Source organism: Xenopus laevis, chromosome 9_10L, assembly GCF_017654675.1.
Source record: "Xenopus laevis strain J_2021 chromosome 9_10L, Xenopus_laevis_v10.1, whole genome shotgun sequence".
NCBI classification, from domain to species: domain Eukaryota; kingdom Metazoa; phylum Chordata; class Amphibia; order Anura; family Pipidae; genus Xenopus; species Xenopus laevis.
The window spans coordinates 79,571,524-79,596,710 of record NC_054387.1 but is presented as its reverse complement, the minus strand read 5'-3'; the positions used below and the strand labels follow the sequence as shown (position 1 = coordinate 79,596,710).

General features: G+C 35.4%; 1 protein-coding gene across 3 annotated transcripts in view; it reads left to right on the top strand.

Annotated features, from left to right (window-relative positions):
* The window catches only part of LOC108701391 (titin), a 234,891-nt gene that overhangs the window by 63,419 nt on the left and 146,285 nt on the right, over positions 1-25,187 (top strand). For all 3 annotated transcript variants that reach the window (XM_041576219.1, XM_041576221.1, XM_041576220.1), the window contains 43 exons: positions 407-691; positions 795-1,073; positions 1,169-1,450; positions 1,560-1,838; positions 1,932-2,210; positions 2,303-2,581; positions 2,675-2,962; positions 3,051-3,329; positions 3,430-3,711; positions 3,811-4,089; positions 4,183-4,461; positions 4,545-4,823; positions 4,911-5,198; positions 5,357-5,635; positions 5,834-6,115; positions 8,168-8,446; positions 8,530-8,811; positions 9,357-9,635; positions 9,744-10,031; positions 10,212-10,490; positions 10,572-10,850; positions 10,937-11,215; positions 11,330-11,617; positions 11,720-12,007; positions 12,328-12,609; positions 13,778-14,056; positions 14,155-14,436; positions 14,568-14,846; positions 14,955-15,242; positions 15,378-15,656; positions 15,746-16,024; positions 16,143-16,421; positions 16,534-16,821; positions 16,935-17,222; positions 17,823-18,104; positions 18,503-18,781; positions 18,897-19,178; positions 19,329-19,607; positions 23,211-23,498; positions 23,611-23,889; positions 23,977-24,255; positions 24,351-24,629; positions 24,863-25,150. In XM_041576219.1, the coding sequence (XP_041432153.1) occupies positions 407-691; positions 795-1,073; positions 1,169-1,450; positions 1,560-1,838; positions 1,932-2,210; positions 2,303-2,581; positions 2,675-2,962; positions 3,051-3,329; positions 3,430-3,711; positions 3,811-4,089; positions 4,183-4,461; positions 4,545-4,823; positions 4,911-5,198; positions 5,357-5,635; positions 5,834-6,115; positions 8,168-8,446; positions 8,530-8,811; positions 9,357-9,635; positions 9,744-10,031; positions 10,212-10,490; positions 10,572-10,850; positions 10,937-11,215; positions 11,330-11,617; positions 11,720-12,007; positions 12,328-12,609; positions 13,778-14,056; positions 14,155-14,436; positions 14,568-14,846; positions 14,955-15,242; positions 15,378-15,656; positions 15,746-16,024; positions 16,143-16,421; positions 16,534-16,821; positions 16,935-17,222; positions 17,823-18,104; positions 18,503-18,781; positions 18,897-19,178; positions 19,329-19,607; positions 23,211-23,498; positions 23,611-23,889; positions 23,977-24,255; positions 24,351-24,629; positions 24,863-25,150 (12,117 nt within the window). The remainder of the gene's footprint in view (positions 1-406; positions 692-794; positions 1,074-1,168; positions 1,451-1,559; positions 1,839-1,931; positions 2,211-2,302; positions 2,582-2,674; positions 2,963-3,050; positions 3,330-3,429; positions 3,712-3,810; positions 4,090-4,182; positions 4,462-4,544; positions 4,824-4,910; positions 5,199-5,356; positions 5,636-5,833; positions 6,116-8,167; positions 8,447-8,529; positions 8,812-9,356; positions 9,636-9,743; positions 10,032-10,211; positions 10,491-10,571; positions 10,851-10,936; positions 11,216-11,329; positions 11,618-11,719; positions 12,008-12,327; positions 12,610-13,777; positions 14,057-14,154; positions 14,437-14,567; positions 14,847-14,954; positions 15,243-15,377; positions 15,657-15,745; positions 16,025-16,142; positions 16,422-16,533; positions 16,822-16,934; positions 17,223-17,822; positions 18,105-18,502; positions 18,782-18,896; positions 19,179-19,328; positions 19,608-23,210; positions 23,499-23,610; positions 23,890-23,976; positions 24,256-24,350; positions 24,630-24,862; positions 25,151-25,187) is intronic.

The following is a 25,187-nucleotide window of genomic DNA, read 5'->3' as shown; positions in this document are numbered from 1 at the left end:
CGCTACTCTTCAACAACAGCATGTTGTATTGCAAATGAATCCTTTAATAGATTAAATCATCTGTGCACATTGAGCCCTATAATATCCTTAAACTCATGCACATTTACAAGCCCTCCCCCAACATGTATAGGAAATATGTATAGACTTTTATCAATGCTTAATTACAGCCATATTTTAAACATGTTTAGCTCAAAAAATCTTGAAGCCATTTCAAATATATATATATATATTGTGAAAGTTGCCCACAAATTCGATATCATAGCCTTTCTTACATATTTAGTTGCCCTTTAATAGCTTAGATAGAAATTCTTCCTGATACTGCAGAGAAAATGTACTGGGGGAACTGATATGGAAATATGATTCAGAATTATTTAGTAATAATACTCTTTATTTCTATCACAAACAGATCGAACAATTCCCCCCTCATTTACAAAAGCTCTACGAGATATTGACAGTGTAATAAATGTTTTCTGCCGACTGGAAAGCAAAGTTTCTGGCTCTCTGCCAATGAAAGTTGTGTGGTTTAAAAATGATAAAGAACTTGGCGTTGATAAACATAAAATATCTTTTGTGGAAGGTTCAGCATCACTGGAAATAAGTCACCTTAATCTGAATGATGCTGGAATTTACACTTGCAGAGCCACAAATTCTGCAGGAAGTAAAGAATGTAAAGGAACTCTCACAGTCAAAGGTTTGAGAAAGCAGTTTTTACCTTCCTCTTTTTTCTTTCGGTAAAACATAACTCCATTTCTTCTTAGTGGGTACTCTACAATTTGTATTCTTAATATATTTAGAGCCTCCAAGTTTCACTGCAAAACCAGACTCACAGGATGCATTGCCAGGATCTACGGTGTGCTTGAAGACCACCTTTAAGGGAACACCACCACTGTCAATAAAATGGTATAAAGGTGTTGAAGAGCTGAAAACTGGCGGTGCTTGTTATATTGCCAAAGAAAATACTGAAAGCTCCATAGAACTGTATGCAGTGAAAACATCTGATTCGGGAATTTATGTCTGCAAAGTCAGCAACACAGCTGGCGCAGTGGAATGTAGTGCAAACGTATTTGTGAAAGGTTTGCATTCTTTTTACCTTTACAAAAGCAACATATTCTTATGCTTCTTGCGCCATACCTTAATGTCTCTTAATAATTTTCTTTACATCTTACAGAACCTGCAGCATTTACTGAAAAGCTAGAGCCATCTCAGCTTTTTAAAAGGGGAGATAATGTACAGCTGGAGTGTAAAGTTTCGGGAACACCACCCATTTGCATTACATGGTTTAAAAATGACAGGGAAATCAAAGAGAGTGATACATGCCACATGTCTTACTTAAACTCAGTTGCAGCTCTTCATCTTTCCGACATAAGCCTTGAAGACAGTGGTGAATATGTCTGCCAGGCTAGAAATGAAGCTGGTTCAGATATATGCAGCTGTGCAGTGATAGTTAAAGGTGTGTTTTGAGAGTATTTTGCTCACATTTAATTTTTCAATAAAATAGCTGTATCATATTGGGATTTTTAGCAACTGCATAAAAATAATTTTTTTGTTTTACACCACAGAGCCACCAATATTTAAAAGAGAATTTGAAAATACAGATGTTTTAAGAGACACAGATGTTGTCTTAGAAGGGGAAGTTTTAGGCTCAGCTCCTTTTGATGTTTCCTGGTTCAAGGACAACAAGCCAGTACGGAGTGGTAGAAAGTACAAAACATTCTTCCAGGACACACTACTAAGCCTTAATATTCTAAGATTTGATTCAGCTGATATTGGTGAATATCAGTGTAGGGTATTTAATGATGTTGGAAGCTGTGTGTGCAGTTCGCTTGTTTCATTAAAAGGTTAGTAGTGTAGATATACTTAAAGTGTACAGCATTTTAGCATCCTGGTTAGGTATGAACTCTATATTTAATGAGAATTAATTTTTCTGATAGAGCCCCCAGCATTTACACGGAAAATCGAAAACCTCAGTTCTCTCATAGGAGGGCTAGTAGCTTTTCAATGTGCAGTGAAAGGCTCAGCGCCCATTACAATTACTTGGTGGAAGGACAACGATGAAATCATGGAAGATGAAAACATAAAAGCAATATTTAAAAACAATGTTGCTACGCTTCACATAGGTTCTGTTAAAAGCAACCTTGGAGGAAAATATATTTGTGAAGCCAAAAATGATGCAGGGATTCAAAGGTGTTCTGCTGTTTTAGCAGTAAAAGGTTTGTTTTTTTATTTTTAATAGATTTTTCAAACTCAATACATTAACAGATATAAACAAACTGTATTTTTGATATACCCCAATTTATAACAGAACCAGCTACAATCATCGATAAAGCAGTATCTGTTGATGTCACAGAAGGTGACCCTGCAACACTGCAGTGTAAATTTTCTGGAACAAAGGATATCACTGCTAAGTGGTTCAAAGATGGAAAAGAGTTAAAGTTTAGTGCAAAATATAAAATCAGCTTTACAGAAAATGTTTCAGTCTTAAAAATTACTTCAACAGACAAGAGCGATAGTGGAGAATATACCTTTGATGTTCAGAATGATGTTGGCAGAAGCAGCTGTACTGCATCTGTCAGTGTTTTAGGTTGGTATTTTTTAAAAAACCATACAAATATATTTAACTTAAAATTAGCATTTTAGTTTTTGACATTGTTTTTCTTTGTTCTATGTTAATTAGATCTAATAATTCCCCCATCATTCACAAAGAAATTAAGGAAAATGGACAGTGTCAAAGGGTCATTTGTAAACCTTGAGTGCATCATATCTGGCTCCCATCCAATAACTGTTAAATGGTTAATGGATGACAAGGAAATCTTGCCAAGCGGAAAGTACAAATATTCTTTTCACGATAACATTGCATTTATGGAAATTAATGAACTTGAAGGTTCAGACAGTGGAACATATACCTGTACAGCCACAAATAAAGCAGGGAAGAACCAGTGCAGTGGTTATTTAACAGTAAAAGGTTTGCATTTTTACATTTTTATAGCAAAAGCACCTGCTAACTTTAGGTGTTCATTTCCTTAAATCTTTTTCCTATTTGTATCCTTTAGAACCTCCATACTTTATAGAAAATCCACTCCCACAAGAAACACTACCTGGTTCTAGAGTACAGTTTAAAGCTATTATGAGTGGTTCCACACCTATGGCAATAAAGTGGTTTAAAGATAGCAAAGAACTGCTTTCAGGTGCAAATCGTTACATTTGGAAGGATGAGTCTTCAAGTATTCTTGAGCTGCAATCAGCCAAAGTCACTGACTCTGGAAGTTACACTGTCCATATCACCAACGACGTTGGTACAGCAACTTGTAAAGCAACACTCTTTGTTAAAGGTTGGCCGTTTTTATTTAATTAGACACCTAAGAAATCCTGTTAAATTCATTTTAAGTATGTTGGAAAGCTAATTTGATGCTTATTGTTCTCTATATTTAGAGCCTCCAAGGTTTATTAAGAAACCAAGTCCATTTTTGATGCTAAGAAAAGGGGAGTCAACATTTTTCCAATGCCAGATAACAGGCACACCTGAAATCAAAGTCACTTGGTACTTGGATGGAAATGACATCATTACAAGTGATAAACACAGAATTTCACTTGTAGATGGAATTGCAACCCTTGAAATTACTGATTCTATTGTTGATGATAGTGGTATTTATGTGTGTGAGGCTTCCAATGAGGCTGGCAGTGAGAGCTGCAGTATTGATGTAAAAGTAAAAGGTTTGTGTTACTGTAAAATGCTTTTATTTATCAAACATCAGTAGTTGCTTTGAAATTGTTTTGTAAAAAAAAAACCCTCTTTCCTTTCCTACATTGTAGAAGCCCCTACATTTAAGACAACATTTGAGCCAGTTGAGGTGGTGAAAGCTTCAGATGTGAAGCTGACTTGTGAAGTCTTTGGCACCCCTCCATATGAAGTAACATGGTCAAAGAACAAGAAAGAAATTCGAAGCAGTAAAAAATATTCATTAGTTCACAAGGAGTCTGAATTTGAGCTTCATATTTATAAGTGTGATTTTTCTGATGCTGGTGAATACCAGTGTACTATATCAAATGAGGCAGGAGGTTGTTCTTGCAGTGCTACTGTTCATTTGAAAGGTTAGTTTTAGTTGAATTTTATAGAAAATACATAGCATTGCAATTAGCAATGAGAATAATATTTTCTTTTTTCAAATTATTTTATCCATATAGAGGCTCCATCCTTCATTCAGAAGATAGAAAATGTCACTACTGTTCTTGGAAGTTCTGCTGTATTTCAGTGTGCTGTATCAGGTTCTCCTCCTTTGTCAGTATCATGGATAAAAGGAGATAAAATTCTAGAGCAAGATGACAACACTCGTATTACATTTGAGAATAACATTGCAACACTGTATATAAGAAGTGTTGAAACACACCACCCTGGTAGATACTTTTGTCAGGCTACAAATGAATCAGGGACTGAAAAGTGCTTTGCTTCACTCATAGCTCAAGGTTGGTTGGAGAGTTTGTTTTTCTGTCAGTACATGCCCCATTTGGGATATACATGTATTAACACATTTCAATATGTATCCCAGAACCAGCAGTAATCATAGAAAGAACTAAATCAGTGGATGTGACTGAGAGAGATCCAGTGACTTTGGAGTGCACAGTGGCTGGAACGCCCGAGTTGCAAGTAAAATGGTTTAAAGATGGCAGGCCTCTAATGCCAAGCAGATTCTATACATTAAGTTTTGAGGATAATATATCAAGACTGAGGATTCAATCTGTGAGCAAAGAAGATAGCGGAGAATACACATTTAAGGTTGAAAATGATTTCGGAAGCAGTAGTTGTACATCCTTCTTAAGCGTGCTAGGTTTGTTGATTTTACTTTTTTACTAAGTAACTAGTCATACTAATTATTATGAGTAACTAGTCATACTTTGTTATTTTCGTTGGCCAGATCAAGCTATACCTCCATCTTTTACAAAAAAATTAACAAAAATGGATAAAGTGCTGGGATCTTCTATTCAAATGGAATGCAAAGTATCTGGCTCCCTTCCCATAAACTCACAGTGGTATAAAGATGGGAATGAAATCTTACATAGTGCAAAGCACAGACTTATTTGCCATGAAAACACAATATCTCTGACCATTGTAAATCTTGATCCATCTGATAATGGCAATTATAAATGCAAAGTGACCAATGTGGCAGGAATTGCTGAGTGCAGTGGAGTCCTCACTGTCAAAGGTTTGACACGACTTCTTCTCTTCTTATCAGTCCTCTTCAAAAACGTATTTTTATACATGTGATATATATACATATATATATTTATATATAAAACATTTTCAGTTTGTAACTAAACTAAACTAGTGGTTTATTTAAATACTCTTTTTTCAACATCACAGAGCCACCAAGCTTCATTGAAAAACCTAAAAGTCAGAAGGCAATTCCTGATTCTTTGGTAGACTTTAAAGTTGAAGTTAAGGGAACTCCACCATTTTCAATCAAATGGTTTAAAGAAGATGTTGAACTATTTTCTGGAACAAAATGTTTTCTTGGAATGGAAGGGTCAATAGGCTTTTTAAACCTCTTCACTGTTGATGGTTCAAGCAGTGGACGCTACACATGCCAAGTTACCAATGATGTTGGTAGCGACTCTTGTAGCACAATGTTAATTGTACCAGGTGCGAAGATCAGCTTGTCTTTTTTTATTGTTTGTCTTGTGGTCTGATGTTCAGCTAAATCTTGCATTCTTAAAAATCTCTTGCACAAAAATGCTTCCCTCTTATTTCCAGGATCATATAGACCTATAACAACTGACCTTCTGTTTTATAGTAATGATTGTTTTTTTTATTTCTTCTCTTCTTTCTTTGACTTCATAGAACCACCAAAATTTATCAAGAAATTAGAAACTACCAAAGTGGTCAAAATAGGAGATTCCATACGTTGTGAATGCAAAATAAGTGGATCTCCAGAAATCAAAATTACCTGGTACAAAAATGACACTGAAATTAAAAGCAATGAGAAATACAGTATGTCCTTTATTGATTTTATACCTGTCCTTGAAATTAACAACCTCAGCCCAGAAGACAATGGTGACTATACCTGCGAGGCAAGCAATGATGCTGGCAGTGCAAGCTGTAGTATCAAGATTGTAGCTAAAGGTTAGAAATATTCTAAAAGTTATCTTTTTCTGATCTAAGTTATCATATAAAAATTGCACATTGCTTTATTATACTACTTGTACGCGAACTTTATAATGGACTCTGAACCATAACATATCATATCCATTAGAAATCAAATACTAGATGAAATATGATGTTAAGAGAATTATGTGTAAAATTACTTTTTTTATAAATGTTATGCAAAAATCAGTGCAGAAATCATTTACAGCACTGCTTTTTTGTACCAACATTTACCTTTTAAATACAGGAAAAGTTATGGAGCGTTAAATCAAATTGTGGCTATACAGTATGTATGTATGTTTAAAGTACAGTATGTATGTTTAAAGTTCACTTTGGCATACATTCTTTTACAAATAGTAGCACCATAGTTGTTACAATTGGAGTTTACCCACAAAGGGAAACTAGGCAGTTTTTTAAACCATGATGATTTATAAATATAAACTTTTAATTTGCACATTTATAAATATGTCACTAGGTTAAAACAATTAGTAGAGTTTGGCACAATGTAATGCTATAAACATTTTAATATTTAGATGCTCATGTTCTAAAATGGCAGGTGAAAAAGATGAGCAAAACTACATAATTACTGCATAAACCCTTACAATCAGGTCAAGCCAGGTGTTAAGAATATGGCTTCCTTGCACCTGTGTGTTACCTTGCATTCTAGGTACATATGTAGGAAACTGTATATGCAAGTAGGTGCACTCAAGTAAGGTCTACAGTATATGTCTGCTATTTCAGTGGACACAGTTCTCTACCCATTTTTTGAGCTAATGTTCACATACTCTTTGTAAATGAACATTTAAATCTCTACACTTCATAGTTAAAGGTTCCTTATCCAGTTATTCTTTAAACATTATAAGGTTAATTTACAAAAGGAGGGTAAAATTAAAAAAATCAGCAAATTTATGTTTTCACAGAATGCAATATTGCTTCTGAGAAATCAAATTTAATTCTGTCCACAACACTATGGTGAAGTATTTTGTGCCAGATACTGGAGGCACAAATATTTTTGCTGGTTAGTATGTTAAGTGAAAACGATTGCAACTTTCCCCTTTGATGTAAGGGTGCCACACAGGTGGGATATGTACTTGCACACCATTCAACTGGTATAATGCTAAACATGTATAGGCATGACACGCAAAGGTAGCACTTTATTAACCATATGTTCAAGGCAGCTGTTTGGTACAGGGTTCCATTAAGCCGATCCAAACTCTGACCTGACTATTGAGTATCATGCATCAAAGTAGGTGTATCAGGCACCTAATGTTAGTATAGATGAGCACAAGTAAGCATAACTGTATGGAGTTTTATTGGGCCACAATTCTGTGGCCAGTCTTTGCCTAGCACAGCTCCTAGCAATTGTAAAAGAGCACATATAAATGTAAGGAAATTAAAGGTAGAACTAATTTTGTGATACAAATGATTCATTTTAAATAGCTTTAATCAATTGGATATCTACATTTATATATAAAGATAAAGAAGACATAACTAAAATACCTCTAATATACAGTCAAACAATTTTCCACTAAAAGTATAGGTTTAAGATAAGCCCTGTGCACAATGTGCATCGGTCAAGTATGCTTATTAGAGCAGTAATAGTAATACACACCACAATAATATACACCAAGAAAGTATTCTTTATTAACAAAATAATTTGTGATAATTATTAGGCCTTTGCTTTGGTGTCTACAGTAAATAACAGGCAATAAAACAGAAATACTTTTTTATTCATTTCTATGGAATATTTAGAAGTGTATTTGTCAAATGGTGAACTCTAACTTTCACCAATTGATAAATATGCTTTTTAAATGTGATAAATCTGTCCCTATATGTAAATATGCTGTTTTTACACAAAAAATATGATCCAATACAAAAATACAAAACAAATTCTTCTTGGTTAAAAGGTGTGGTTTTATCTTTAAAAGATTGCTTACTTTTTCAAATAATAATTTTTATGTGTATGATACATAAGCAGTGAATCAAAAATAGTTTTTTACAATGTAGTAATCTTCTTAAATTGTTTTGTAGAGCCTCCTGTGTTCGGCAGGAAGCCTAGCCCTGCTGAAATTCTTAAAGGAGTGGATGTAAGCCTTGAGTGTGAACTCTTGGGAACAGCACCTTTTGAAATAACTTGGTTCAAGGATAGGCGACAAATCAGAAGTAGCAAAAAATATAAGATTACTTCTAAACAGCATCTTGCATGTGTTCATATACTTAATGTGGAAGCACCAGACATTGGGGATTATCACTGTAAAGCTTCAAATGATGTGGGAACAGATTCTTGTATTTGTACTATAAAGTTAAAAGGTAATTTTATAATCTTACTCTTATAATGTTTACCACACAAAACCTCTAGCATTTTTAATGCAACTTCATCTTTTTTTGTTCAGAACCACCCAGATTTGTGAAGAAAGTTGACAGTGTATCAATAATTTCTGGTGAACCTCTTGAATTACAAGCAGTAATAGAGGGCTCTCAGCCAATCTCGGTTCTTTGGCTGAAGGAGAAGGAAGATGTCATCAGAGAAAGCGAAAATATTAAGATTTCTCACTTTGAAAACATTGCAACATTACAGATCAGAAGAGCAGAATTTACAAATTCAGGAAAATACATATGCCAGATCAAAAATGATGCTGGAATGAGAGAGTGTATAGCCAATGTCACAGTACTAGGTAATAATAGAAAACCTTGCATTTCCATTCAATAAATAGGCAAAGCTCTGGATTTGAAGCAGTTAAATATTATAGATGAATATATTGAATTTATTTTGCTCCCATTAATGTAAAGTTTATGCAATAGATTTTCCTTTATTTTCCTTTACTAAACACATTATAATAAGTAGCAGATATATTAACCAATCACATTAACCCATCTATTATATATAATGATTTACAGAACCAATTACATTGTCTTGTTTATATACAAAGCAACCTTTACCCAAAATAATTCATGTTATATTCAACCAGTGTAATAGAGTCATACCAATTTATATGGTCCCAGAGATAACTATCTGGGATAGACTGAATTTAATTTAATGAACCCTTGCTTTAAACACAATTATTTTGCACAACCCCTGACAGTATCATGAACAGATATTTGAAAGAAAATGAAGCAATGAAGAAATAACCACCCACAAAAAACACCCCTTCATTAGTTTAATTTGAGTCAGTTACCAAAGCTGAAAACAGTGACTGATGGCAGCTGTATTTCGTTTCAGAGCCTGCAACAATAATAGAAAAACCAGAGCACATAAAAGTGACTGCAGGAGATGTGTGCACAATTGAATGTATAGTGGCAGGCACACCAGAACTTTCAGCAAGTTGGTTTAAGGATGGCAAAGAATTGACAAGTAACGAAAAATACAAAATTAGTATGTATAATAAAGTTGCCTCAATTAAAATAATGTCTGCTGAAATTGCAGACACTGGAGAATACACTTTTGAGGTGAAAAACAATGTTGGAAAAGGCAGCTGCACTGCAACAGTTGATGTTCTTGGTTAGTTGGATTCTTTTTTGAGTATTCACAAGAAAAAAAGACACAGTTGCCTTGCTTGAGAAGTTTTCTAAAGTCTTTCTATTTGTTCTTTACCTTTTGCTTAAACAGATCGTATAATACCACCTTCTTTCACCAAAAAGCTAAAGGAAGCAACTGGTGCGTTAGGTACTTCTATTATAATGGAATGCAAGGTTACAGGCTCACCACCAATGTCTATAACTTGGCTTCATAAAGGAAGAAAACTTTCAAGTGGAGATAAATACGAGATTGACTTTTCAGATAATCTTTGTGTTTTGAAAATTAACAATCTAGAATCTTCTGACATTGGTAGTTACTCATGTGTAGCATCTAATGCTGCTGGAAAAGATGAATGCAGTGCTAACATGACTGTACAAGGTCAGTAAAATTGTTTGGCAAAGGGTGGGAATGGCAATCTTTCATTCATTGTCAGAAATATTGTAATTCTTGGTTAAACTATTCTTCAAACATATTCTTCCATATTCTTCATATTATTTCTATTGCGTTAAACACCTTTTTATCTCTTTCATTCTTATCCATTGCCTGATACCTCTTTAGAGCCTCCTTCATTTGTGAAGACACCAGAACCATTAGAAGCTCTCCCTGGCATGAATGTGTCTTTTACCAGTGTTATAAAAGGAACACCTCCATTTAAAGTGCTTTGGTTTAAGGGAAGCAGTGAACTTACATCTGGACCATCATGTGCCATCAAGCTAAAAGATTATATAGCAGTTTTGGACTTGTATGAGTTAGACACAATGAACAGTGGTGATTATACTTGCGTTGTTTCTAATGATGCAGGAAAAGATTCGTGTAATACACATCTCTTTGTAAAAGGTAATATACATTGCATGCTTTTGTTACTTGTATTCATATACTTTTGGTAATAGCAGCTAACTTTGTGTCTTCTTAAATCAGAACCAGCTACTTTTGTGAAAAAAATCAAAGATTACAGTGTAGAAACTGGAAAGCCAATTATCTTGGAAAGTATTTATACTGGAACCCCTCCAATTTATGTCACTTGGGAAAAAAATGGAGCTGAAATATCACAAACTGAGACGTGCAACCTAACTACAACAGAAAAATCTTGTATACTGGAAATTTTAAGTAGTACTAAAGAAGATGATGGTGAATACACTTGTAGAGTTGAGAATGAAGCTGGGCAGGATGCTTGCCAAGCTTTAGTATCAGTACTAGGTGTGTTGTCTTTTTTTTTTACTTTACTTACCTGAAGTTTTTCAGAGTTTAAAAATTTGAAGTAACAATGATTATTGCTTTGTTAGAACCACCATACTTTGTTACAAAATTAGAAGATATAGAAGCAACAGTTGGTGATTCAACATCACTACAATGTCAAGTTGGAGGAACTCCAGAAATTCAAGTGTCTTGGTACAAAGGTGACACAAAACTCAGATCGACTCCAGGATGCAAAGTTTACTTCTCCAACAATGCTGCAACCCTTACATTCAGCAGAGTCGATAAAAATGATTCTGCAGAGTACATATGCAAAGCAGAAAACTCTGTAGGATATGCATCTTCTAAAGCTGTTCTTATGGTTCAAGGTGATTTTATTATTTATCTTGAGTACCTATGTCTCTCTTGTATCTCTTTGATATTCTGTAAGCATGAAAAAATAAGATAGCTGGACAAACTCTGATGCACTTACTCTTTTCCAGACCGTCAACTCCCTCCTTCATTTGCAAGGAAAATGAAAGATATTGAGGAAACCATAGGAAAGCCAGTAAAGTTTGATTGCCGTATTAATGGTTCTGAACCCATTGAGGTCTCTTGGTATAAGGATGGTGTACTTTTGGCAGAAGATAATAATGTACAGATATTATTTGTTAACAATGTAGCTACTCTTCGTATTCTTGAAGCTGAGATGGCTCATACTGGGCAATATTCTTGTACAGCTATGAATTCTGTAGGAGCTGCAACTTCTACAGCTAAACTCACAATAGCAGGTTTGTAGACGTGCTAGTCGGCATACTCTGTTGTGGGAATTCTGATATTTTTTCTCTTTTCACATGAAACTAAGTTGTTTGGTGTTTATTTTAATTTTATAGAACCTAAAACACCACCCTTCTTTGATAAAAGGGTAATGCCAGTTGGTGCAGTCCTTGGAGAGTGTGCAGATTTCCAATGTCATATTTCTGGAACACAACCAATTAAGGTGACATGGACTAAAGAAAACAAGGAAATCAAGACAGGAGGGAATTATAAGATCACATACATTAGTAATATAGCTCATCTAAGAATTCTAAAAGTAGGCAAAGGAGATTCAGGTCTGTACTCTTGCTTCGCCACCAATGATGTTGGAAAAGAATCTTGTTCAGCTGAACTCAGTGTCAAAGGTATACATTGCCATGCATGAATTTGATTCTTTAAATATCTTGTATACAATGGCAAAACTCTTCTTTCTGTGTCCTTATATGTATGTGTGCATATCTTTCAAAATTATGTGTGTTTCTTTGCAAAACACAGAGCAGCATTAGCATTTTGGAACAATGGAGCTAGGAGAGAAATAATTTTAGGGTAGCCTTAATTACTATTTTCAGTAACGACAGCGTTATCATAATTAATACTTTAGACAGTTTGTAATTCAGACATAGTTTGGAAGTTATGTATATGTTTCACTGACTAGATAGTCATTTTTACCCCTCTACTTTCATAGAACCTCCAAAATTTGTTAAGAAGCTAGAACCCTCGCGGATTCTGAAACTTGGTGGATCCTCTCAGTTTGAGTGCAAAATTAGTGGATCTCCTGAAATCCAAGTAACGTGGTACAAAAATGACACTGAACTTCGTCCCACTGAAAAGTACATCATGTCCTTTGTTGATTCCGTGGCAGTGCTTGAAATTTCTAATTTCAGTCATGAGGACAGTGGAGATTACACCTGTGAAGTTCATAATGATGCAGGCTGTGCAAGCTGCAGCACAGCAGTCTCAGTAAAAGGTTCAATGCTACTTAATTAATTACTTTTTTAATGTTTTTTGTTTCTGCAAAATAAGATTTAATAGTTGCTTATAGTTTTACAGGATAATTAAATTTTGATTTTGATAGCTTAATAGTTAAAACTCTCAGTTTCCCCCTTAAGTAATAATGTTTTGTTGGATAGTTTGACTATATTTGCATATTAACATAATTAATAAGTGGCTTTAAATATTGAGTTTTAGCAGTCAAATCAGGGTAGCAAAAATGAGGCCGGCTTTGTATATAGTCTACAGGTAAAATCTAGTTCTGCTCAAATATGCAATGTACTTTATTTTATATGAGCCAATTTAATTATCATAATTAAAGTAGGTTGAAATATAGATATTTAAGGGGATGATTGCCCTATTTTCCACATTTCTGTCCTGTATTCATTGCATGCAGAAAGTCATGCATGCATGTTAAATTAAAGTTTTCTCTTAGTTTGTTAGATTTCAGGCTGGTTTATGTTTCTAGTAAACAAAATATAACATGGTAGAATTTTTATGCACACCAAAACAATTTTAAATCTCCATACTCATACTACTATGTTTTAGCACATATATACATATATAATTTTATATAATGAATACATATTCAGTATGCCATACTTTAGGAAATAAAATTTGTATGTGGCATTTCTCATTATCACTAAGATTTGTATGACCATTGGATATGTAAGCCAGGTCTAAAGTCTCATATGCCCAAAGGTCTAAAGTCTCATGTGCCCAAAATAAAGCATATTTTAAAATAGTTCCCATTGAATGGAGATTGTCTAAGCATTTCAGTTAATATAAGTAGAAAATACATCAAAAAACATGTTTTCGTATTTTAAAATACAACAATAAAACTATCTGCTCTTCATGCTATGGCCTCTGTGTTCTCACAGCAAATATGTACTTCACAAAATATCCAGCTACCCTACACCTTTCAAACATCAACCTAGGTTAAAATAGATAAAGTATATACCTAAAACTATGTCAATTTAAAAAATAGATAAACCTTCCATTAAAAGCAAGAAACCTTGTTAATGTCAGCATTGTCCCTTTAACAACAGAGCTCTAGGAGGTCACTATATCAAAATGACTTCTCCTTTTGCAAATGTGATTTTTTTTATTATACCTAATTTTATTTTATTTTTTGATTTCCATAGAACCTCCTGTTTTTGTTAAAAAGCCAACACCAGTGGAGGTTTTAAAAGGTGTTGATGTAAACTTTGAATGTGAACTTTTGGGAACCCCACCATTTGAAGTTGCTTGGTTTAAAGATAGGAGACAAATCCGAAGTAGTAAGAAGTATAAAGTTTCTTCCAAAGAATCTCTTGCTAGACTTCATGTTCTAAGTGTGGATTCTTCAGATATTGGTGAATATCAGTGCAAAGCTGTTAATGAAGTTGGAAGTGACAACTGCACTAGTGCTATCAAATTTAAAGGTTTGCATATTTCAATATCTAAACTGTATATAACAGGTCACTTACTCTTTATATAAAATTATTATTATGAATCATGGAAAACCTATTTTTTTCAATAGAGCCACCAAGGTTTGTGAAGAAACTAAGTGATGTGTCATGTCTTATTGGTGAAGCAACAGAATTACAGGCCTTGACAGAAGGATCCCAGCCTATATCAGTAACCTGGCTTAAAGACAAAGGAGACATTGTTAGAGAGAGTGAAAATATAAAAATATCTTATGTTAACAACGTGGCTGCTTTGCAAATTGCCAGCACTGAATCATCAAGTTCAGGGAAATATACATGTCAAGCAGTAAATGAAGTGGGCATGAGAGAGTGTGCAGCAATTCTTTCTATCATAGGTCAGTGCATTTCAATGAACACATTTGTTATGTATTAAAAAGTCAATGCATTGTAAGTGTGGATTGAAAATAATGCCCCATTTGTGATTTTAGGTGTGGTTTTGAAAGTACCATATTTTACTTTATTTCAGAACCAGCAAGAATTGTAGAGAAACCGGAGCCAACACGAGTTACAGCTGGTGATACTTGTTCTTTAGAATGCACAGTTGCTGGCTCACCAGAACTTGTTACTAAGTGGTACAAAAATGCTAAGGAGCTGAAGAGTGACAAAAAGTATTCAATTAGTTTCTTTAACAAGACATCAACACTTAAAATTCTCTTGGCTGAAAGGGGAGACAGTGGAGCCTACACATTTGAAGTCATGAATGAAGTTGGAGAAAGTAGCTGCACTGTTTCAGTTGATGTTCTTGGTTAGTCTTCTAATTATATTTTTCAATTGCTGAAATCTTCAGTGTTGTTAAATCAATGCGCTCAGTATCATGGTTTCCATTTCTTACTTGATCTGGCTATATTTTCAGATCGTGTTATTCCACCATCTTTCACAAGAAAGCTGAAAGATACCAACAGCGTGTTGGGATCTTCCACTCGCTTGGAATGCAAAGTATCTGGGTCTCCTCCTATCTCCATATCTTGGTATCAAAATGGAAACAAAATTGTCAGCAGTGAAAAATATGAAATCGCCTATACAGAAAATGTCTGTGCCATAACTGTAAATAACCTAGGATCATCAGATGTTGGAAATTTCACATGTAAAGCTGCCAATGTTGCAGGGGATGATGAATGCAGTGCTTCCCTGACCGTTCAAGGTCAGTATACATTGACTTCTTTTGACAGAGAATTCATCCTTTGAATGATTTCTCGTCATGATCTTTGCTTTTACAAATCTTGTAACCAAAAAGGGTGCTTTATAATACTAATTATTGTATTGTTACTTTAACCAGAACCACCTTCTTTTGTAAGAAAACCTGATCCTCAGGAAGTATTGCCTGGCTCGAATGTGACCTTTACCAGTGTTATTAAAGGGTCTCCTCCCTTTAAAGTGCATTGGTTTAGAGGAAACAGTGAATTACAGTCTGGAAATAACTGTAATATATCTTTGAATAATTCCTTTGCTGCCCTGGAGTTATATAATGTTGATACAATGCAAAGTGGAGAATACACTTGTATGATAACTAATGATGCCGGGAAAGATGTATGCACAACACATCTTTTGGTGAAAGGTTAGTTTTTGTGTCATATCTGTACCCCTTGCTGCATCTCAACTACACATATCAATCTTAACTTTTGTATGCTTTCTTATTCTTAATAGCACCAGCAACTTTTGTGAAAAAACTTAATGACTCCAATGTAGAGTCAGGAAAGCCCTTAACTTTGGAATGTACATACACTGGGTCCCCCACTATCATGGTTAAATGGAGAAAGAATGGGAGAGATTTAAGCCAGTCTGAAAGCTGTAGCATTACCACAACAGAAAACTCTTGCATACTAGAAATGTTTAGTGCTACGCAAGAAGATGATGGAGAATATACTTGTTACGTGGAGAATGAGGCTGGTCATGATACATGCAGTGCACTACTGTCAGTTCTAGGTCTGTACCTATTTGGCAACAATTGATTCATAAACATATATACTGGTATCTTTTTTATTAACATATATACTGGTATCTTTTTTATTAAGATACTTATCTTCATTCATTTGTTCCTTAGAACCACCTTATTTCATTGCCCCATTGGAACCAGTGGAGGTCACAGTTGGAGAATCCACATCTTTACAATGTCAGATTGGTGGTACTCCAGAAATAAAGGTTTCTTGGTATAAGGGAGACACAAAGCTGAGGTCAACTCCAGCTTACAAAATGTATTTAAAGAACAATGTGGCCACTTTAGTTTTCAGCAAAGTGGATAAAAATGATAGTGGCGAGTATATTTGCAAAGCTGAAAACATGGTTGGATCTACATCTTCCAATACTTTTTTGAATGTACAAGGTGACAATTTCTTTTTTACCACTTAACCTCGATAACTTACACTTTTTCTTCAGTTTAAATCTTTATTAACCATATAATACGGTGTCCTTTAAAACAACCTTATTTTTTACAGAGCGTAAAGTTGCACCTTCATTTGCAAGAAAAGCAAAGGATGTTCAGGAAACTATTGGGTTGTCTGTCACTTTTGACTGCCGTATAAATGGCTCTGAACCGATTGAGGTGTCTTGGTATAAAGATGGTGTTCTTTTGAGCGATGACAATAATGTTCAAACATCATATATAGACAATGTGGCAACACTTCAGATTTTGAGTACTAAGGTTGACCATGCTGGTCAATATACTTGCACGGCATCAAACCCCATTGGTACTGCATCTTCAAGTGGCAAACTTATTCTTACAGGTTTGTGTAATTTTAAGAAATGTGTTGCAGATCACATTAAAGAATTCAATATAACACAATCAACCATGATTCATCCAGAAATACATTATCATGCTCTTCCTTTTTACTTACAGAACCTAAATCACCACCTCTTTTTGATATCAAACCGGAATCTACCAATGTTCCAGTTGGCGAAGCTGCTAATTTTGAGTGTCATGTTACTGGCACACAGCCATTCAAAGTTACATGGGCCAAAGACAACAGAGAAATTCGCTCTGGTGGAAACTACAAGATTAGCTTTACAGAAAACCGTGCTCACTTGAAGATTCTTAAAGTCAGCAAAGTTGATTCTGGTGTTTACACTTGTTATGCTAATAATGATGTTGGAAAAGATTCTTGCTCCGCATCTCTTGGAGTTCAAGGTACAACATAGAAAGCACTATACACAATATTTACATCACAAAATGCTATTTCCCTATATCTTCATAAAAACTAGGCCTTTAACATTCTTCCTGATTTTTCTTGGGAAAATACAGGTAGATTTCTTATTTTCTTAATTAAAGTATAATTATATTTTAATACATTGATAGGATTAAAATACACTTTCTTTTTTTCTTGCCATTAAATCTTTGTATGGTTTACACATCAGAATAAGAGCTTTATAACAGTATTTTCATTGATTTTTAATAGTGAATAAAAGACCTTTGAGCCAATCATTTAAATCGATAACTAAGCCATTAAACAATTTAACAGCTAACATTATTAATTAAAAACATCTAATATAAAAAATTAGCTAAGGATTCGTTATTTTCCTTAATTACTAAAAAATAAAACTAACAGCGATGTAGATTACAATTCTGCCTTTTTATAGGAGCCTGGTGCTGGGAAATTTAGTGGATGCGTTGTAACAGATTAAAATCTTCACTAACACTCTTATCTAAAAAAAAATGCACTAAGTAGTGTATTTGTTTCTTTGTGCTTCAAAGATTTCTTATTTGTATTATTTCTTGCATATTTAATAGAGCCACCACGATTTGTAAAGAAACTGGAGTCTTCAAAAATTGTAAAACAAGGTGATTCTGACAGATTTGATTGCAAAATAAGTGGATCTCCAGAGATCAAAGTTTTATGGTTCAAAAATGATGCTGAAATCCGACATGGTGGAAAATATGCCATGTCCTTTGTTGATTCTGTAGCAGTGCTAGAGATAACTGATGCTGCTATTGAAGACAGTGGTGACTATACTTGTGAAGCTCACAATGATGCTGGCAGTGTAAGCTGTAGTACCTCACTGAAAGTGAAAGGTAAGATGGATGTGCTGGCTTATATAATCATGCTTTCCAGCAAGAACAGCATAAACAGCTTTCATTTAAAAACATATAAATATTGAGTATACCCATCCACTATTTGCACACACTAAATATTTTTATTACTCCCTGACCTTATTCTTCACTTGAACATTAGTGTTGGTATTTGTGATTTTCCTTGATGGCAGTCACTTCATATCTTCTAAGTCTCCTTAAAGTGTGAACATATACCAACTAGGAAACTGTGAGCAGGACTGCATGCTAAGTGCTTTTAATTGTCTTACATAATGATAACATTATCTTATGCATCATAAACTATTAAGCAATGTGTGTTGAATTCTTCTTATGAATAATTGTAATAGAATTAAAAGAGAAATCAAATTCTCTTATTGTAGAACCTCCAGTTTTCATTGCAAAACCTGAACCAGTACTGACTCTAAAAGGAGTTGATGTAACACTTCAGTGTGAGCTGAAGGGAACACCTCCATTTGAAGTTTCATGGTTTAAAGATAGAAGAGAAATTAAGAGCAGCAAGAAGTTCAAAATTATTACTGAAAACTACCTTGCTTCCATACATATTCTCAAAATTGATGCTGGTGACATAGGGGAATATCAATGCAAAGCGGTTAATGAGGTTGGAAGTGATACATGCTTATGCACTATCAAACTTAAAGGTTGGTGAAAAATGTCTTTTAGTTGATTATTTATATAAGAGTTTTGCCAAGGTAATGTTATGGGTCATACTGTTTATTTCACAGCAATGATTTCATTTTATTATTATCTTTATAGATCCTCCAAGATTTGTGAAGAAACTGGATAATGCCACCGCTGTTGTTGGAGAGCCAGCAGAACTACAAACTATTGTAGAAGGAACTCAGCCAATAACCATAACATGGCTGAAAGATAAGGAAGAAGTTGTTAGAGAAAGTGAAAACATCATTCTTTCTTTTGTGGACAATGTTGCAACACTTCAATTTTTAAACACCAAACCAGAAAATACTGGAAAATACACCTGTCAAGTGAAGAATGATGCAGGATCACAGGAATGCTTTGCCAGTTTAGCTGTTTTAGGTGAGGATTTTGCTAGTTTTGTTGGTCAAGATACAATTTAGAGTCAAACTACAGTGATTGATGCAAAAGTAAAAAACATTTGTTCCCAGAACCCCTTCCTTTTTTAAAGCTTTTTCTTTACATTCATTTAACATTTATTTTCTGTTACAGAACCTGCAGTGATTGTTGAGAAGCCCCTGCCCATTAAAGTTACAGCAGGGGACTCTTGTACATTGGAGTGCACAGTAGGTGGGACGCCGGAACTTACATGCACCTGGTTTAAAGATGGAACAGAGCTGACAAATGATGATAAATACAAAATTAGCTTCTTTGGCAAAGTTTCTTCTCTTAAAATCCTTTCTACTGGAACAGATGACAGTGGCCAATATGTATTTGAAGTGAAGAATAATGTTGGCAAAAGCAGCTGCACTGCCAGCGTTGAAGTCTCAGGTTGGTGTCTAAACTAGAGATGTCGCGAACTGTTCGCCGGCGAACTTGTTCGCGCGAACATCGGGTGTTCGCGCTCGCCGGAAGTTCGCGAACGTCGCGCGACGTTCGCCATTTTGGGTTCGCCATTGTTGGCGCTTTTTTTTGCCCTCTCACCCCAGACCAGCAGGTACATGGCAGCCAATCAGGAAGCTCTCCCCTGGACCACTCCCCTTCCCTATAAAAACCGAAGCCCTGCAGCGTTTTTTCACTCTGCCTGTGTGTGCTGAAGAGATAGTGTAGGGAGAGAGCTGCTGCCTGTTAGTGATTTCAGGGACAGTTGAAAGTTTGCTGGCTAGTAATCGTTTTGATACTGCTCTGTTATTGGAGGGACAGAAGTCTGCAGGGGTTTGAGGGACATTTTAGCTTAGGTAGCTTTGCTGGCTAGTAATCTACCTTCTACTGCAGTGCTCTGTATGTAGCTGCAGTGGGCAGCTGTCCTGCTTCTGATCTCATCTGCTGACTGCTGCAATAACAGTAGTCCTTGTAAGGACTGCTTTTATTTATTTTTTTGTTGTTTTACTACTACTACTACTACTACTACTATAAGAGCCCAGTGCTATTAGTCTAGCAGTGTTGGGGAGTGGGACTGGTGTGCTAATCTGCTGCTCCTAGTAGTTCAGCAGCACCAACTTTAATTTTTTTTTTTTAATATTCATTTTTTTTTATTTTACTTTTTTTTATTTTACTACCGCTGTAGTAGTGTATAAGTTGACCTTTTAGGCATTATTTGCCCTGTAGGCATTATTTGCACACTGTTTTCTTCAACCCGCCATCGAGCTGTGTGACCTTGTTCCCATTCTGTCTAAATATCCATAATATTACCATCTCCAGAAAAAACACCGGAGTCACTTTTTTCAAGCAGCATTCATATATTTTACGTAATCCGTATCCACCGCTGTAGTAGTGTATACGTTGGCCTTGTAGGCATTATTTGCACACTGTTTTCTTCAACCCGCCATCGAGCTGTGTGACCTTGTTCCCATTCTGTCTAAATATCCATAATATTACCGTCTCCAGAAAAAACACCGGAGTCACTTTTTTCAAGCAGCATTCATATATTTTACGTAATCCGTATCCACCGCTGTAGTAGTGTATACGTTGGCCTTGTAGGCATTGTTTGCCCAGTTTTTTTGGCCACAGCCACTGAAGCACAGAGGCCAGAAAAAATATGCCATATAAATGCTGAAAATAGTCATTTTTTGCCATACGTTGACTCAACGTATATGGCAAAAAATGACTATTTTCAGCATTTATGTGGCATATTTTTTCTGGCAACTGTGCTTCAGTGGCTGCAACCAAAAAAACTGGGCAAACAATGTCTACAAGGTCAACGTATGGCGAAAAATTACTATTTTCAGCATTTATATGGCATATTTTTTCTGGCAACTGTGCTTCAGTGGCTGCGTCCAAAAAAACTGGGCAAACAATGTCTACAAGGTCAACGTATGGCGAAAAATGACTATTTTCAGCATTTATATGGCATATTTTTTCTGGCAACTGTGCTTCAGTGGCTGCGTCCAAAAAAACTGGGCAAACAATGCCTACAAGGTCAACGTATGGCAGTTGTTTAAAGAGAACAGTAGATTACTAGCCAGCAAAGCTACCTAAGCTAAAATGTCCCTCAAATCCCTGCAGACTTCTGTCCCTCCAATACAGAGCAGTATCAAGCAGATTACTAGCCAGCAAACTTACTATCATCTGTCCCTGAAATCACTAACAGCTCTCCCCCTACACTATCTCTTCCAAGCACACACAGGCAGATTTTTCAGATACATTTTTGCCCTTGATCCCCCTCTGGCATGCCACTGTCCAGGTCGTTGCACCCTTTAAACAACTTTAAAATCATTTTTCTGGCCAGAAATGTCTTTTCTAGATGTTAAAGTTCGCCTTCCCATTGAAGTCTATGAGGTTCGCGAACCGTTCGCGAACCGCTCGCATTTTTGCGCAAGTTCGCGAATATGTTCGCGAACTTTTTTTCCGACGTTCGCTACATCCCTAGTCTAAACCAGTTATTGTTGTAATTTTTGTTCTTCAAATAATAGCTATAAATGCACTTATTTTGGCTAATTATATAGCCACCAACATTAGTACCTGTTTTTCATCAAGCTTCAAAATAATTTCCCATCTAAACATAACTCTTTTATGAATTTAAAAAACTGGATCTTTAACAATGATACCACTATCTACAGGAGACTGAATGTGCTTTGTCTGTCAGATCTTTCTACCTTTCTACCTACCTCTCCGTGTATGGATACAAAAGGAAAGAGTATTTTCTTTTTCTTATATAAAATATCTTGCCTTTTCCCTCAGAATGTATGCAAACAAAATACACTATTTTTGGATACAGATTGACTAAAAGAAATCAGCTGATGCTTACATGCTTATCTAGGTATTAAATAGGCTTTTTCATGTTTTCAATTTTACTAGTAGCTTCAGTATCACTTAATCACTATATTATATATATTTTGCTTTACTGGGGGCTCAAGAGGATACACTTGATAGTACATGCGTAATACAAAGTACAGTTCTCAATCTCACTAGCCAAGGCTTAGCGCACACCAATCACTCTTGGAAGATTGAGTATAAGCTCAAACAGGTAATACATTTATAAAATGGCAGTCATCTGTTCTGATATTTTCTATCTGGCAGAGATATAAGCATATATAGTCCCTGTGTGCACATGCTTACATATGCTCATACATCTCACCAACTGGTGATTCAAAGGAGTCAGATGCCGATATGATACTGTAATACATACATACATATTAATAATACATATTGCACACCAGTCCAATATGTATTATTAATATGTATGTATGTATTACAGAAATCCTCCCCCTAATGACATACTTGCCTAGGATAACGCTACTCACCTAGGTTAATTAGTATACAACATCTGGCTACAGGCTTTCTTAAACATAAGACTTAGAAACTACAGTACTTGCATACATGATACAGAAATGACCTTGATCTTGAGTTATCATGGGGTAAATTTACTTACCTCAAAGTTGCGCTAGCGTTGACTTCGCTGCGCTTTGCCACACTTCGCCAAGCCGCCGCTTATTCACTAAAATCCGAAGTTGCACTCAGGGAGGCGAAAGGTAGCGAAGTTACTCTACCGTTAATGCATCAAGCAAAGCGAAGTTACGCTAGCGATGACTAATTTGCATATGGTGCCAAGTTAAAGTACAATGGACGTATAAGTAGCAGCAAATACATTACACTACACAAGCCTGGGAAAGCTTCATAAAATAAAATAGAGTTGTTATTTTGCCCTATACATGGCCCACTGTATAGTTTAGGTGCCATATGTTCGGAAATGTATTGGGGAAGAGGGTACCCCCAAAACAATTTACGATCTTTTTCAGCCTATCACCCTTAAAAAATTAAAAGACGCCAGTGTTTTTTGGGAGTTAAAAAAACTTTTAAATATTACATTATGTATGATACAAAAATAAGCATGTTTTCTTATTCAATTGCTTCAATACAATGGCCAAATAGGAAATAATTTAATACATTGCCTGTTTAGCTTTATTCTAATTTGTTTCTTCATGTGTTTTACAGATAGGATCATTCCTCCTTCTTTTACACGGAAATTAAAGGAGACATATGGTTTACTTGGATCAACTACCTCAATGGAATGCAAAGTATCTGGATCACCACCAATTCTTGTTTCTTGGTCTTTCAATGGCAATGAAATTGTCAGTGGTGGTAAATACCAGACTACACTGACAGATAACACCTGCACCTTGACCGTAAGCGAGCTAGCAACAGCAGATGCTGGAAAATATTCTTGTCATGCAAACAACATTGCTGGATCTGATGAATGCAGTGCAGTTTTGTCTGTAAAAGGTTTGTAAAAATGCATACAATACCCTAATCAAGCTCACGTCTCTTGTTTTGCATAGCTAATAAACCAATAATTTGTACTGATTATAAATTAATATATTTTATAAATATTTAGAGCCACCTTCCTTTTTGGAGAAACCAGAGGCTGTTGAGGTTCTTCCTGGAGCTACAGTAACATTTGCTGCTGTAATATGTGGAACTCCTCCATTTAAGGTTGCTTGGTATAAAGAAGGCACTGAACTTACACAAGGAAGAGATTGCAACATCTCTTTGACAGACTCTTTGGCAGTTTTGGAACTGTATAATGTCAGTGCTTCTCAGAGTGGTAATTATTCTTGCCATATCAGTAACGATGCTGGCAAGGATTCATGTACAACACAACTCTTTGTGCAAGGTTGGTCCATAAATTATTTCTATAAACTATACATAAAATTAAGATAAATAATCCACATTTAATAATACCAATAATTATGTTCTTTAGAACCTGCTGCATTTGTGAAGAAACTGAACAATTACCAGATTGACGCAGGGAAGCCCATTGTGCTGGAATGCACATACACTGGAACTCCTCCAATCTCTGTCACTTGGCAGAAGAATGCTATAGAGATCACTCAATCTGAGCGGTGCAGCATAACAACCACCGAAAAGTCTTGTATTCTGGAGTTCTCAAGCAGCTCAAATGATGATGATGGGGAATACACTTGTTCTGTTAAAAATGCCATTGGGCACGATACCTGCCAAGCTACTGTTTCAGTATTAGGTATGTATTACCGTTCTTACCTTGTGTAGTTCATTCAACTTAATATTCTATGCTTAATATCCTTTGCCAATAATTAGGTCTGTGTTGTCTTCTAGAACCACCATATTTCATTGCACCCTTGGAACCTGTTGAGGTTACAGCTGGTGATTCTGCCTCACTGCAGTGTCAAATTCAAGGCACTCCAGAAATAAAAGTATCTTGGTACAAAGGTGACACAAAATTAAGGCCAACTGATACTCAAAAAATACTCTTTAAAAATAATATTGCCAGACTTGTTTTCACGCAAGTTGGTGTCAACGATTCTGGTGAATATTTATGCAAAGCCGAAAATCTTGTTGGTGAAGCTTCTTCTTCAACATCTCTTACTGTAAAAGGTAAAAACAAGTGTTTGTAATATGATTGTTTTACCTGTATTGTATAACATTTTTATATGTGAACATAATCAGGTAAGTAATATCTGTGTGCAATTTAAAATCATATACTTCTTATATGATGCTAACTTAGGCTTCATATGTCATGCTTATGGCTACTTGCAATCTTTGTCGACTTATGGAGTAAATGGGAAACTTTCAGCAATCTTTATGGCATCATGCTTGTCTTTTTACAGAACGTAAAGTTCCACCTTCATTTGCAAGAAAAGTAAAGGACATTCAGGAAACGGTTGGCTTACCGATCTTATTTGAATGTCAGATAGTTGGTTCAGAGCCAATTGAGGTTTCTTGGTATAAGGATGGTGTTCTTGTAAGAGAAGACTATAATACTCAGACTTCTTATATAGATAATACAGCTACTCTTCAAATCTTGCAAACTGACAGACACCATGCTGGGCAGTATTCTTGTACAGCTTCCAATTTTGTTGGAACTGCCTCTTCTAATGCCAAACTCATTCTTACAGGTTTGTCTGTTATCTATTTTTAAAATCTTGTAACATA